The sequence below is a fragment of the Aspergillus fijiensis genome (genome assembly GCF_003184825.1).
Source record: "Aspergillus fijiensis CBS 313.89 unplaced genomic scaffold BO72scaffold_42, whole genome shotgun sequence".
Classification (NCBI taxonomy): domain Eukaryota; kingdom Fungi; phylum Ascomycota; class Eurotiomycetes; order Eurotiales; family Aspergillaceae; genus Aspergillus; species Aspergillus fijiensis.
Window position 1 is genome coordinate 190,390 of NW_024469018.1, and position 13,835 is coordinate 204,224.

Sequence of the window (13,835 nt, forward strand, 5' to 3'; positions counted from 1 at the left end):
GGGAATGACACAAAAGACTGGCTTGACACCGAAAGTGTACTGAGTTGATTTACGCGATGTTGATCCGGGCTCCCTGCCGAAGCCGAAATTTCGGGTCACGCTTTCCTGCCATTCTTCGTAGCCGTCCTTGCATGTAAGGCACCGACCCGGTCAGGGCAGCAGTCCTACATTGCATTCTTGCTCCAAGGAAGGGCTGAGAACAACTACCTAATCCTCTTGAAGCGGCTTGCAGAGCCATTGTCTTGATGATCTATACTCTACATAACTCACTAACTAGTTAGTTAATGCTGAGCATGCTGACTAAGCAAACAACATCGACCCGGTATATCAGTCTGATGTGTCTGATGCACTGTCGAGTGATTCGGAGCATAATATCATGGTAGAAATTTTCACTACTCGCCCAAGAGAAATATAAGAAATCGGTCTGGCCAATGGTTCGCTCAGAAGAATCCCCAATCCTGTCGGGTCAGTGATCCATCTGGATTATGGTGCGATTAATCGCAAGCCCAAGTAGAACAGCCCAGCACATAACGTACAGCATCTCATTCTCAGTAAAAATACACAGGGCGTCCACAGCCACCCTTATGAGCTCAGCAATCAAGCCTTTAGTAGTCATCTCATACAATACAGCGAATCAAACACCGAACCTGAACTCCCGGACCTTCTTCTGGTAGTAGAACGACGCCAGCAGACCGGTGGCACCGAGGACCAGAGGCATGGGGGCCCGGGCCTTGGTCTTGATGATCCTAGGGATGGCCGAGCCGAGCAGGAGGATGCTGTTGCCCAACGCAAGCTCCGTGCCGTAGTCCTTGTTTTCCTTGATCAGGTACCCTGGGACCGGTCAGTAACAAGCTTCGGACAGAATACTCAAGTCTTGTAGCAGAAGAGCAGCGCAGGCTCCCTGCGGAGAACATACCAGCGAATCCATAAGAAAGACCCAATCCCACGCCTGCGATTAGGGAGGGCTTGGAACCAGTTCGCATGAACCCGGCGATACCGCCGGCGGGCACTAGGTGGCTGTTAGTGGTCATTGACCTTCACACCCCGCATATTGTGAGCAACGTACAGAGAGCCGCGAGAGTGAAAGAAGGGTGTTCGGCCATGATGAAAGACGGTTCGACGAGAAAAGAAAAGGTCACGAACTCGGTTTGTTGTCAATGGCAGGTCATGCAATGCCGAGTGGTATTTTAAGCTGTCCGAGGGGGCCGTGGGCTAGTCTGGATGCAGTTAGTTTCGGGAAGAGACCAAGAGCGAACCCCGATTATTCAGCGGAGGCTTGCAGTGTTGAATCACCAGTTGAATGAAGGGTATTAGGAAGAGAAATATCCATTGCTAGGAATTCTGCTCAGAACTGAGCTGGTATATGCGGGGGCTCAGAGATCGACTGATATACAGCGGACTCGAGATTCTTATGAAATGCATTGTGTTGCAGTGAGCAGCGGGGTACGCGCCAGCTGTCAACGCACCGAGATCTTGTTAGTTAGATTCGACAGTGGCTCGAAATGAGTTCTCGACAGAGTCACTGCTCACTGCACCGGTGCATTATGCTGTTGATATTGCAGAAAATCGCATAGAATCGTCATGCGCAGAACACAAAATAACCGTACAACAGGAGCGCAGGAACAACACCCAGCCACTTTACCCACGCAGTGTACGGAGTAAAGGGTAGATATCTACCAACTGCAAAGATGAGACGTGCACTGCTGCAGATTACTACTCGCGCTCATCTAAGACAAGTATTTGAGACAAATCAAACCATTGTTGCATAGATCCCGATATACTCAAGCTCAAGCTTAAGCCCAAGTTCCAGGTTAAGTTCCAGGCTGTACAGTACACTGGGTACAGCGTACCCTACCCACCCAATCCCCCCCTCCCCCTCCCTCCCCACTTCCACGGCCCTCCAAGCTCAACCACCGCCGCCCCGCATCTCCAATTTTTTTTGGTGCTTGACACCGTAACACCGCAGCACCGCAGCACCAGCAACCCCAAAACACCACCCCCTCCCCCCTACCACCCTTGCACCCTACACTCAACATCAACAATCAAAATGCCACACACCTCCCGCAAAAAGAAGCCCACCACCAGCACCAGCACCGGCCCCACCAAACGCACCACAATCACCGACGCGACCGGCTGGACGCACGTCACGACGACAGGCAACGCCCACCGCGCGCATCGCCAACACCGTCCACAATCCCAGCCAGAACAACAACCACAACAACCAGAACTACTCACCCCGGCCGAAGCCCCCAAATCCCTCACCCTCCCCTCCCTACTCACGCAATACCACACCCACCGCACGAAATGGACCGCCTCCACCACCGCCGCGACGCTGACCGCGACGGTGCGGCGGGAGTTTTGCCTCGAGCATAAACAACAACACCAAAAAGAACAAGAACCAGCCCTACCAGAAACAACCCGAGAAGGACCGCAGACGCAAACAGAACCACACCTGGAACCAGAACAAACACAGAGAACAGAACAAGGAGCGCAATCCACCACCCCCACCACCCCAAGAATAACCAATATAATCTGCATCGGCCTCGGCAGTCCGAGCGGCTTCCTGCGCGGGGGATGGGTGGATCGTCGCAGCGTCTCGCTCTACCAACTCAATGCGTTGATGAGTGTGGTGGAGTGTTTGACTGGTATGCCTAACAGCCTATACCAATCCAAAACAGCCCTTTACCCTAGGCGCCCCCCCCCATCACCGCATAATCATCTACTACCACTACACAAATAAAAACTAACACACCAGTTATAAACCAGCGAATCCAACAACATCCACAGTCCAAATCTACGCCCAAGATCCCGTCTTCAACGCGCTCGATCGCCAACTCCTTGCCGCCCTGGGGATCACCGTCGTGGAGCATCCGGACGGGTTCGGGAAGGTCAACTCAAATTCGCTGCTGTTCTGTCCCGGGGCGGAGAAGGCGCATCTCGAGGTGCTGCTGGCGCGGAATCCGGCGGGGGTGGTTGGCGGGCCCTTGGAGGATACGGGCTCCGACGGGATCGAGCGGTTCGTGGCGCGGACCGGGTCGGTGCGGTTGCCGCGGTTTGAGGAGCTGAAGGAGGCGTTTTGGGAGATGCGAGTCTATCATTATACCCAGCCGGTCGAGGAAGAAAACCGCGAAGACTGATGGGTGAGAAAGGAGTAGTGTGGAATACCAAACCAGGATTACATCTGAAGGGCACGACTCAACCAGGGCACGAGGACAGGCAAGTCTCCAGCAAACGCAAGTATAGATGATATTTGCAAGTAACTGTCGGTGGCTTAAGACCATCACTATCAACAAACTATATACAGACACCCTCAACAATCATCCTAGCTTGGCACGGGAGGTAACATGAACAGCCCCCCCAACAGTCGAGGACAACACCGCCACCGTCACATCTGTGCAAAGAGATAAACAGGAAGCGCAAAACACCGCAAAGAGATTCAGAACAAGCCATTAGTCCGTGCATCGTTAAAACATGGTGTATGTCGGAGATTCGTGTGTACATCGAAAGACCCATGACACTAATAGTCGGGACTTGAATAGAGTGTAGTCGGTGGAAAGCGCGACACCTCATGTAGCGGTCTTGCCGCCGCAGTCGGGGATTTTCAGGCCTGGTTTCAGCTTGCGAGCTGCATCCATCAATCCCCATTTGTCCTCCCATTCTTCGCCTTCGATGTTGTACTGAACCTTCCAAGGCTCATCAAAGGCCTCGAACCTGTGATCGGTTAGAATTAGGCACACGATAAGGAAAAGATTGACGTACCAGAAATACTCGGTCCCATTCTCCAAAGCCTGGCACACCCAGTCGGCCATGAATTGATTCATTTCGTCAACACCTGCTACAGCTCCCTGAGTATCATTTTCGCAGTTGTCGCCATCGCCACAATCATTCCCTCCACCGCTAGGCCAACCCACTTCCGAGATGATCTGCTGCTTGTTGGTGCCTGCAGTCAGCGGAGCATCGTGGTTTTGCCAGAAAGTCCAGGTCCAACTGGCTGCCTCGGTGGCTTTAACACCGCCAAAGAACGGATGGATATTGGACATGACGAAGTCGGCTGCCTGGACCAGCTCCTGATTCCAGTTGTCACCCAGGTCTGATGTCCCCACGGGGAGGTCGATGCTATTTTGCTTGAAGTGGTTTTTGACGTCAGTCATGTAGCTGATCAGGGTTGTCTGGGCAGTTGCAATGTCTGGGCCTGCGCGATATAGAGCTTCGTTCCCGATGATAGCCCCCTTGAAGATCGAGGTGTTGTTTGCGTCATCGATGATGTTGTAAAGCTGTTTGACTTGGCGCTCGCTCGTTGTTTGGTTGCTGTCAATCCACACACCCAGCCAAAGCTTCATGTCGGTCAACTCGAGGCGGTCGATAGCAGTAAGCACCATCTCTGTTTGGTTGCAATCTGTACCATATAGTCGGATCGTATTGGTCAATTGCGAGAGAACCGCGAGGTCGCGCGTGACATTGTTTTGGGAAGGAGGATACTTCAAGCAAAGCGGGTACTGCACTCCCCACGGCGTATAATCCACTCCCGGGAAGACCTTGTGCAGATTAGCATTATTCATCAAATCCTTGATCTCCGAAGAATCTTTATCAAGCAGTCCATCAGACGAGTCCGAAGATCCGTCCGAGGAACTGCCCGAGGAACTGCCCGATCCGTCTGCTGCAGCCGAGCCATCGTGACTTCGGTTACCCAAAATGCCCCCGACAGCTCCCCCGACAATGGCAGCCACGATAATGAACGCGAGGGTGAGTCCCACAATCCACGCGCGCTTCCGCCGACTTGCTCCGGCTATCGAGCCAGCTCTCTGTCCTTTCTCGGCTGCTTCCAGCCCTGGGCCAGGAACCGGTCCATACGACGGACTGGAGTCTTTCTTCCCACCAAACAAGCCCCTCAAACCACCTAGAAGCCCACCTGTAGCGGCTCCCCCAACGGCGGCAGCACCTGCTGTTCCGTTAAAGCTCTGATGACTCGACGGCGACACACCCTTCGGCGCCACGTTGACAAACCCATCGTCCCCGTCATCTGCAATCTCATCCGGATTGAACGTGAGCGGGTAGTTTTGCGTAGAATAAACCGATTGCCGTTGGTAGGGCCCTTCACTGAACGCCCCCACCCCCTGATAAGGACTATCTTGAACGCTGTGCTGAGAAGGCGCCGTAGTCGGCGTCAACTGTCCCGGGGCTGCACCCGCCGCGCCCAGCGCGACATTCGACCCGTAGGAATCGCGCGGTCGCAGGGTTTCTGAGCTGGCGTAAAAGGTGCCTTCTGAATGTGGCGGCGGTGCGGGGATATACGGATTCTCGGCGCCAGTGGTGTGATAATCTCGTTCTGCGGGGACATTGTACAATGGACCGGCTGTTTCCCTGAAAGCGTCAACACCACTCTGGCGGTCATGGGTATTAGCAACGCCAAGGGCGATACCACTGATGCCTCCGCCCACGGCCGAGGGCCCCATATTGTCAATCCCCGGCGTTGCGGTGAACTGCGTGCGTGTGTGCTCCAAGCTCCGACCTTCCGGCACCGGCTCTAAATTCCCGTCGTTGTACGTTTGAATGTGTCTTTGGTGTGATGCGATAGTACGATTCATGTCCATGTCGCTGTAGTACCTGCTGTCCATAAGACGCCCCTCTTCTGGTGATGAACGCTGGCGGGAACCTGCGACCACCGCCCCGTCATCGCCCTCGCTGTAACTAGCAACCCGGTTCAGACCGGACATGGCTGTGAAAGAAACGACTGGTCACGCCAAGGTGGCGCCGGAAGGCTTTGTAGGAAGTAGAGCCGAGTAAAGAAGAAAATAAAAGCCTAGATAAGATAAAGATAGATGGAGGAGATGCCAGAGAGTTATATGAAAACAGGAAAAGAAACGCAGCTTTGCACAAAGCAAGGCGGGAGGCAACGGCTTGGCGGGCTGTCCTGAAAATAGCAGCACAATCAGGCAGGGACGAAGGAAAAGCAGCCGACAAGGTTTGGGTTTGAGCAGCGATGGGAGGTCAATAATACTGGAGCGAGGAAGCGACTGAAACGAGAACAGCTGCTATGGGCAAGCGGGAACCACGGTTACTCTTCTCGGATGACCATGGGAAAGTCCCAGGAACGATGGCGAACGATAATGGAAGGTGACAGCGATACGATTTCATGAAACCTAAATGGTCAGCGCGAGAAGAACCGTCTGGACGCATTCATACGTAGCGAACAATGCGGGAGATAGTTAGATGTCTTAGATGGGGTGACGTGAGGGGGAGGGGAGAAGAGAGAGGAAGGCAGCGGATGGGATTCCTCACATACCAATTCTAGATTGAATGTAATCGAGTAGATGAATTAAGTAACTCCGTAGGAAGAATCGTGAGAGGGAGAGAAAACAAGCGAGCTCGTATTATTGAAGGCATTACCGCATGCATCGCTGGACTTGTGATTGTGGCGGCTGGTGGACCAGGCAACGAAGAGTCAAGTAGGTTAGTAACTACTCCGTACTAGGAGATTGAAGGTAAGAGGGAAGAGCGAAAGCGGCCAGTCAGTGAGTCGGAACTATGCAGTGCGGAGAAGAGAGGAACCTCAGGCCGCTCAGGGTCCAGTGACACCACGGGTTAAGTTAGTTCAGGGTCTGCCACTAATCCCCTTCCGGGCTTATCCGACCTCCGGACGCGGACTGCCAGGGCAGTAATCCATGAACACAACCGGTCATGAAATCGAGAGTATGTACGACTTCACCCGCTGAAATTGACATCTTTCAGTCATAATATCTTGCTCGTCAATCTACACCCCACCCACTCCTCTCCCTCATGCAGTACGAAATGTGTCCTACCCACCCTCGGAGATCACGTCGTGGCGCGTCGTAAGCCACCCAGCGAACAGATACTTGTCTTAGACTTACGTCGAGAATTCGCTGTTTCTTTGCTCGAGATGGCGCAACGAGGCACAAAGTCATGCAATGGCACCAACTTAAAAAATAAATGAAGAAGAGCGAGCCTCGTCCCTCGTTCCGACACTATGCGCAGTGGAACGAATCGTACATACAGCATACTCATAAGCGAAACATATTTCACAAGGAGACAGCCACGCCCGCGAAACCTTCTCCCAAACCAAACCAAACCAGGTCATAATGTCATCTTGTCATTCATGTCCAGCGCAGCGTCTGTAGTTTCATCATCAATCGTCACGAAAAGAATACAAATGTAAGCCAAATAGATTATACGACAGACCGAAGAAGTCTCACACGATCCACCACCGGATCTCGCGAGACCACCATAAGTTTCCCCTTACCGTCATGGTCTCATTTCAGCGCAATATCTACAACTCATTTGCCATCCGTGATGTTCCGCAAAAGATATCTCATCACATGTTTCGGAGAGACGAAAAGGAGTGGGTGCAGCGAGAGGCGGCACAAGTGCCGCAAAAAAGTGTAAAAGTGTCACATAAGAGAAGGGCGTGGCGAGATAGAAAGGAGAATCGTAACAGAGCAGTCGCGGAGCAGCGAACCGGACTTTTGCTCGAAAGTGGATGAGTTCATGATGGGAATTTCAAGCTTCAACTTCTTCAGCACTGCGTCGGGAGGCCGACAAAATATGTGCCGTGGCGTCTCGGGCTGGTGTGACTCGTCGCTTGCGCTCGAGGAAGCGTCGCTTTCCCGCTCGCGTCTCAAAATGTTGCGGAATTGCCGAAGCTTCTTGGCCCTCCGCTAGCATTGCGGCGCGCATCTTGTTACGGTATGCATCCACTATTACTCCCCAGAAATCATCGGAGTTAGTAATTGTCATCGATAAGCGAACTTACTGCAACATTGAACTTCCTGAGAGCGATGTCACTATACCAAGAAACAAAAGGAGCACGTACGGGATCGCTGCAGAAACATCATCCGTCCTGCAAAGACTCGGCTTTGGCTCCAGCTTATCCGGTAGGCCAGGTCGTTGAGGAGAACCTCCTTTCGCCGTCGGCCTCGAGACAATCGTGGAACTGCAATCTCACTTTCACCATCGATCTGAGGAACGGGAACCATGACTCTTCCAGCTGTTGGTAGTTCTTCGTCTTCGTCGTCCAGCTCGGAGTGATCCTTGATGAACCGGTTGCCAGGCACAACAGAAGTGCGAGGGCTTCGCATTTGGACGGGGAAATAGGTCCGGGGAAATACCGAGTTCATCCTACGATAGGAGTCCGGAATCTCATCCATGTCAACTAGGTCCAAAGAAACCTTAACCCGGACGCGGGCACCCCGTTGGGTGTCGTCCACGAGTATAAATTTGCGAGGCTTTCCCCCGGGAGGAGTGCCGAAGAGAGCTTCAGTGCTGGGGTTTTGCTCATCCTCGTCCTCGTCCACTTCTTCAATGCGGCTAGCAGTCGCCACAGTTGGGGGTCGCCCTAGACCCCCTATACCACTCTCACGGAGAAGTGGCGGTATCGAAGGGCCTCGCGGTCCTCCGCCAATACTCCCCACTGTGGGATAGGAGTGAAACCCATGGAACACTTGAGCATTGCGGATCTCTGTCGGGGATGGTCCAGGTGGCGGATGATCTGAGGTAGGCGGACGGTGGATACCGTTCGAAAAGTCAGGAGGACCTAGTAAGGACATTATGACAATTATGAGATTAGCCTACGCAAGACGTAAAGTGTCGTGGCTGAAGCGAACAAAAGCGGATTCGGCGGACTTGAAACACACACAAGGCAAATCGGGTATGATGAACGAGAAGTAAACAAGATAGAAATACATAGGGTACAAGATCCATCATTTAGTGAGAGTGGGCCAGTTGTCGTTATCCTTCCCAATGGACTTGACGCAGGTTTGCATGATACAACATGATAGACTGCTTTCGGTTTGTGCAACAGAGTCGGGACAAGAAGCACTTCACACGTGATGTTGGTACATACCGCTGACTTCCTCATGGTTTGCACCTCCATCGGGTTGGGCATGGTGATGGTGTAACTGCGGGGGACCCATGGTCAAAGGTCCCAGGCTTGGGCGGGGAGCGGCTGCAGCCATGCTGGCAGCTGGGATACCTGGAGGAACCGGCGTCGACGGTGCCATGTGGGATGGCGACTGTGCTGGAAGCCCCTGTCGTCTGTTCAGTTTAGCCATCCTTCGCACACGGCGACTTCGAAGACGTGGATCTTGGTTGCTATTCCTCCAGCTATCCACAGCTCTTTGAATCAGACCACGCTTCCCTCTTAACGCAGGGTTCAGCTCGGCCAACGCCCACCCAACGGTATTGCATTCTGTTTCGTACACCAGACGGTTACCTCGATAATTATCTTTGCCGCCGCATGCACGAGGGTATACACAGTTCTCGGACCTGAAATCCGAGCTAAGATTATCCACACTAACAGACTCAACGTCGCATCGGATGGTATACTCCATTTTCACCCGGTCTCGAGAGTATTCAAACGCAATCCACTGGACTCCGTTGCTGTCTTGTCTAACAACAAGAGGTGTCGTGGCAGGAATTGGCCCGGGTGCTGCACTAGAACTTGCCCCGACATTTGAGCTCTGATGGTGAACAGTACTAGCTGATATGGGTGCAGCCGTCGCCGCAGGGAGCGGAGGGTTTAGCATCGCCCTCTGAGAGGGAGTCGGTTGCTGCACTGTAGAGGTGGGGCTGCTGGCAATAGCACCAGTTGGGGCTTGGGTGGGATGGTGAGGCAACTGTGCGGTACTGGTCTGGTGTGGGATCATCAACGACTGGGTCGTAAGTGGATGCTGCTGAGGTGATGCATTTGGGCCGTATTGTGAAGGCTGAACAGGGTTCATTGGAGAGTACGGTGGGTAACCGTACATCTGAGACGTCATCTGCGGTGATTGTGTGTAGATGTTTCTACCGTGCGGCTCGTGGGTTTGTGACGCTACTGACGCGGGCGAACTAGACTGAGGTGTGTGATAGATCGGAGGATATGGCCTCTGCATTTGCGCGGCGGTTGCCATGATCTCAGGGGGGCCTGAGTAGTCAATAAGCCATCGCATTCAGGATAGAGATTAGGACTGACGATGTCCACTTACCACTAGATGGATACTGACTTGGCGCACTCGCTGTCGTATAGGAGGATTGGGGCGCGTAGTAAGATTGTTCCTGCGATTGAGCGTAGGGGTGATGATGCAAAATTCCGCTCGCTAAAGGGTGAGGGGTAAAATTTCCCGAAGACAAGGCAGTCGGAGGCTGGTGGGGGGTGCCCGGTCGCTTTGGTGGTTGTATGAGGGTCGTAGGTCGGGGATGCTGAAGATGAGGGGGCTGCGCGCCTTGATATCGAAGCTTGAGTTGAGCGAGGTGTTAGCCTGAGCACTTATCATTGAGTATGGTGCTTTTCTTTCCAAATCATGTGTTTAGTGTGAGGAGATAAGAAGCATGTAGAAGCAGATGAAACGTCATTGTCAGAGATCAAGTCCTTGCCCCGGATCTGAAGCCAGAGACTGACGGAATAGAGTAAATTCATCACGCAAAAATCAAATTATTCAGGATGAAAGATGAAGAAAAGCCCGTAAAGGGAAGCCCTGAGCTCGGCATCTCGGAGCGAAGAGCGGAGAACTGTCATCGGCCGCTATGGACTTTACTACTCTCATAGCACCAGGCAGGCGTGGGTCATTGGCTGCGCTTCCTCAGGCCTCGTAAGCACACTGATATCTCAGTCTGTGACAACCACTACAGCTGTCCCTCGGACATGCTGCGGAAGGTGTACATCTTGATTCAGCCAGCATGACTCCGGGAATAAGCTTAAAGTCGCCGGAGAGTAGGAGAGTTGAGCCTTTGGCTCTGACGCTGTTGTGGTTGCACCAAGGAATCTCTCAGGATCATATTCTTGGATTTCAAATTGAAAGCCCTGAAATGCTCATGTGAAGTATTTCACAATCATTGGCATTTGGGGTAAAGCAAAGCGGCTCGGAGAGGGCTTGTAGCATTTGCCACATCGAGGTGTCAGTCGTAATCAACGTACAACAGAAGTCATCAGGTCGGCGGCTTGGCCAAAAGCAATATTTGCTTGTTGTCGCGAAAGAGATTGTAAGAGTCGATAATAGCTCCCCTCGTCGGGATATGGTCGGGGTCGATATCGCCAATTGTTGCCAGGCGCCTCCTGGGAGAGATGATGCGCGGGAGACTGGGTTGTCCTTGGATGGAGGCCAAGCCGCGAACCCGATACGATACAATTGAAGAAAAGAAGGCGCAGAAGAAGCAAAACAGGGAATCGCGACAGAGAAAGGATAGATATCAATTCATAGTCTTAAGGTAGCGAATGATGGAAGAGACAGGAAGATAAGGAAAGTAGCAGAGAGAGAGAGAAAGAAGAGAGAAAGCACTCACGGGATCTTCTGCAGGCTCGTCTTTGAATTTAGTTGCGGGTGGATGAGCTAGGTCAGTCTGAACCATACCGGTCATGACTGACCTCAAATGGCCTCAAAAGATGTATTCCTTGTTTTGATTCTGTTCCTCCTCGTAGGTGGATGATTGTTTTGTCTCTTTCCTGGTGTTCTTTCCTTTCCTCTTTTGTTATCTTTGGTAATTTGTGTTCGTTTTTATTGGCGATAATAGAAAATGATATAGGATGAGAACCAAGAAGACATAGAAGGATATTTGTTTCTTTTTGTTTTGGAAGGGGAGGATTCGAAGTCGAGTCCCGACGGGAAGATGGAGGAAGTAGATGGGAAAGGTCGAGAGAGAGAGAGAGAGAGGAGGGGGGCGGCACCACAACGGTTGCGGGAAGGATATCTTGACTAGGGACAGACGAACAGGTAAGGACCAAAGTTAAAGAGAGGCTGAAGGGCAACGGTAGTGGCTCGCTGTTCTGTGTGGCTCTGGACTGGACTGGGGGAGGGGAAGGGATGTCTGTCTCTCGGGGCGTGTATGTGTGTGGGAAGGGAAGAAAGCAAAGGCCTGGCTGGCTCAATGGGTTGGTTAAACGGTGCGATGCGAGTGCGACTGTAATGTGGAGGGTCCAGGGTCGTTATTTAGCTGCGCAGGAGACCCATCCTTCATCACTACAGAATATTCCCAATCAACAACTATCCCGGATCAGGAATGGGATACAAGACTAAGATCTTTGGGAAAGGAGAAATTGTAAGAAAAAAAAAGAGTAAAGATGAAGGGAGAGGGGAAAGAGAGAAGAGGGGACGTTGGAACAGAAAGAAAAAGAAAAATATTATAAAATAAAATAAGAGTTACAGTGAAAATAAATTAAATTAAATCTAGAAAAAATATTCCTTGGGGGAAATGAAAAATAAAAAAAAAACAGAAAATGGGCAATCAAAAACAGCAGCGATGGAGGGCAGGACAGCGTCAGAGTGGTTAGTGGAGATATCAGAGTGAGCTTGTTACTAGCGGGAAGGTGGTGTAATATTGACCAGGATGGATGCAGGACAGAAGAAGGGCCAGAGACAACCGCGACAATATTGAGTGTGAGATAGAAAATCGACGAGACAAGCATTGACCGGCAAAAAAAGTATCAGTTATGAATATCAACAGTCCCTAAACACCTTGAAGGGATTGAACACAGCCTGCAGCGACATGGTGGTGAAAACAACCAGCAATTACAGGAGCACGGAAGGGAAATCGACGGGGAACAGAAATGCAGTGTAGATGCTCCTCCTGCCATGCTGGAAGAAGGAAAAAAGAAAAAGAAAAATGGTTAGAAAAATGCAACATGCTTGCAGCAGAAAATGGCTGTCTGCTCACATTTGGTCCTCGAACACCATTTCTTGGGTTGATAATTGTTTGTTTGACAGGCAAAGTGACCTCGGTGAAGTGGGTATAGGTGGGCGGATGGGGTGACTGGGGTTGAAAGGAGGAAAGCCTCGCCAATGCACTTGAAACTGGGTAAACAGCGCAGACACCAGGCATTTCACTTCTCCGAAGTAAAAACCAATTCGCATTTGGAAAAAGGTCCAACAAAGATGGAACAAAGAACCGCAGCAGCCCAGTAACGAAGAGACTGGCATGCGATGCAAAACATTGAGTTTATCGCGGATCGAATGCATTCAGAGTTTCCAGAGCCCCTCGGCAGATAGGTTCATGGGCGACTTAGCAGAAGAATGAAACTAGAACCCCTGAAAGAACGGCATCACTTTGACAGTATTCACCATTGTTCATCCGTAGGAATAGTAGAGCACACCGTATACATGTATGCATGTACCGTACATATTATGTCCACGGGCTGCCAATCAATTCTCCGCAGACAGATCTACCACCTGGAGCTAGAACCTCAGGTTCAAATGCTTACTACAACCGAGTCAATACTGGGATTCTGGTGGTTCAGATCCCCTTAAAATGAGGTCTGTCTGAGAACCTGCAGCTAGGTAACTAGGTAACTTAAGAACTGTCTATTATTATTCCCACGCTGTCGACACACATGGGGAAGGGACCAGTGGGTCTGTCTTGAGGGTCAGTGTCTACCGTACCATTAACTTAGGTATACCCATAATTATAGATCGCGTTGGACTACCGTAAATAGCCATCAGACTCAATAGGGATGACAGTACGGAGCAGACCTGCTTGAGGCGATGTTGCATTCTCCGTCCAGACCTTGGACTGCGAGTATGCGATTACTCTTCCGACCAGTGACGAGGATGAATTGTTCCAGAAGATAAAGTAAGCATTGAATCAACGCAAAATTTCCCATTGGCATGTTTGGGCTGCAATATCCACTCAGGTGGTCATTTTAGGTTTGCGATGGAGGCGAAAATTGGCTGGTCTGGAATGAATGATGGTGGAAGATTGGCGGCGGGAGGATTAGGCACGATACAGTAGCCGTTAGTTTAGTCCGATGGATGGTAACTTATCAGTACAATCCATTACATTACCACTGTGTCCGTACAGCATGATACCACCTCAGTGACCTCATCCTTTCAAGACTTTCAATCCATCCTTCT

General features: G+C 51.4%; 4 protein-coding genes across 4 annotated transcripts; 1 reads left to right on the forward strand and 3 right to left on the reverse strand.

Annotated features, from left to right (window-relative positions):
• Nucleotides 1-243: 243 nt before the first annotated feature.
• BO72DRAFT_450152 (TMEM14 family protein) lies at nucleotides 244-1,132 on the reverse strand. The gene is made up of 3 exons (XM_040945187.1): nucleotides 1,067-1,132; nucleotides 917-1,009; nucleotides 244-831 (listed from the first exon to the last, which is right to left on the reverse strand). The coding sequence occupies exons 1-3, from the start codon at nucleotides 1,101-1,103 to the stop codon at nucleotides 635-637; spliced, it is 327 nt and encodes a 108-aa protein (XP_040799068.1). The 5' UTR covers nucleotides 1,104-1,132; the 3' UTR covers nucleotides 244-634.
• Nucleotides 1,133-1,912: 780 nt separating this feature from the next.
• Nucleotides 1,913-3,352, forward strand: BO72DRAFT_185746 (SRR1 family protein). Its single transcript, XM_040939499.1, has 2 exons — nucleotides 1,913-2,645; nucleotides 2,767-3,352. Exons 1-2 carry the CDS (start codon nucleotides 2,048-2,050, stop codon nucleotides 3,135-3,137), a joined length of 969 nt encoding a protein of 322 aa, XP_040799069.1. The 5' UTR covers nucleotides 1,913-2,047; the 3' UTR covers nucleotides 3,138-3,352.
• A 214-nt stretch (nucleotides 3,353-3,566) lies between these two features.
• bgt3 (putative cell wall glucanase) lies at nucleotides 3,567-5,714 on the reverse strand (the record flags this gene model as incomplete). Its single annotated transcript, XM_040941513.1, has 2 exons — nucleotides 3,567-3,711; nucleotides 3,760-5,714. The coding sequence occupies 2 exons, from the start codon at nucleotides 5,712-5,714 to the stop codon at nucleotides 3,567-3,569; spliced, it is 2,100 nt and encodes a 699-aa protein (XP_040799070.1).
• Nucleotides 5,715-7,093: 1,379 nt separating this feature from the next.
• BO72DRAFT_514748 (uncharacterized protein) lies at nucleotides 7,094-11,349 on the reverse strand (the record flags this gene model as incomplete). The annotated part of the gene is made up of 5 exons (XM_040949531.1): nucleotides 7,094-7,712; nucleotides 7,829-8,548; nucleotides 8,858-9,919; nucleotides 9,981-10,230; nucleotides 11,275-11,349. The coding sequence occupies 5 exons, from the start codon at nucleotides 11,347-11,349 to the stop codon at nucleotides 7,516-7,518; spliced, it is 2,304 nt and encodes a 767-aa protein (XP_040799071.1). The 3' UTR covers nucleotides 7,094-7,515.
• Between the last annotated feature and the right edge of the window lie 2,486 nt (nucleotides 11,350-13,835).

What these genes read in the sequence shown, in the direction of transcription:
- BO72DRAFT_450152 (XM_040945187.1), bottom strand. Translation starts at nt 1,103, where the DNA reads ATGGCCGAACACCCTTCTTTCACTCTCGCGGCTCTCT. An exon ending in TTTCACTCTCGCGGCTCTCT is followed by an intron (nt 1,010 to 1,066) that starts GTACGTTGCTCA and finishes ACAGCCACCTAG; the next exon opens with TGCCCGCCGGCGGTATCGCC. An exon ending in TCTTTCTTATGGATTCGCTG is followed by an intron (nt 832 to 916) that starts GTATGTTCTCCG and finishes GACCGGTCCCAG; the next exon opens with GGTACCTGATCAAGGAAAAC.
- BO72DRAFT_185746 (XM_040939499.1), top strand. Translation starts at nt 2,048, where the DNA reads ATGCCACACACCTCCCGCAAAAAGAAGCCCACCACCAGCACCAGCACC. An exon ending in TGTGGTGGAGTGTTTGACTG is followed by an intron (nt 2,646 to 2,766) that starts GTATGCCTAACA and finishes GTTATAAACCAG; the next exon opens with CGAATCCAACAACATCCACA.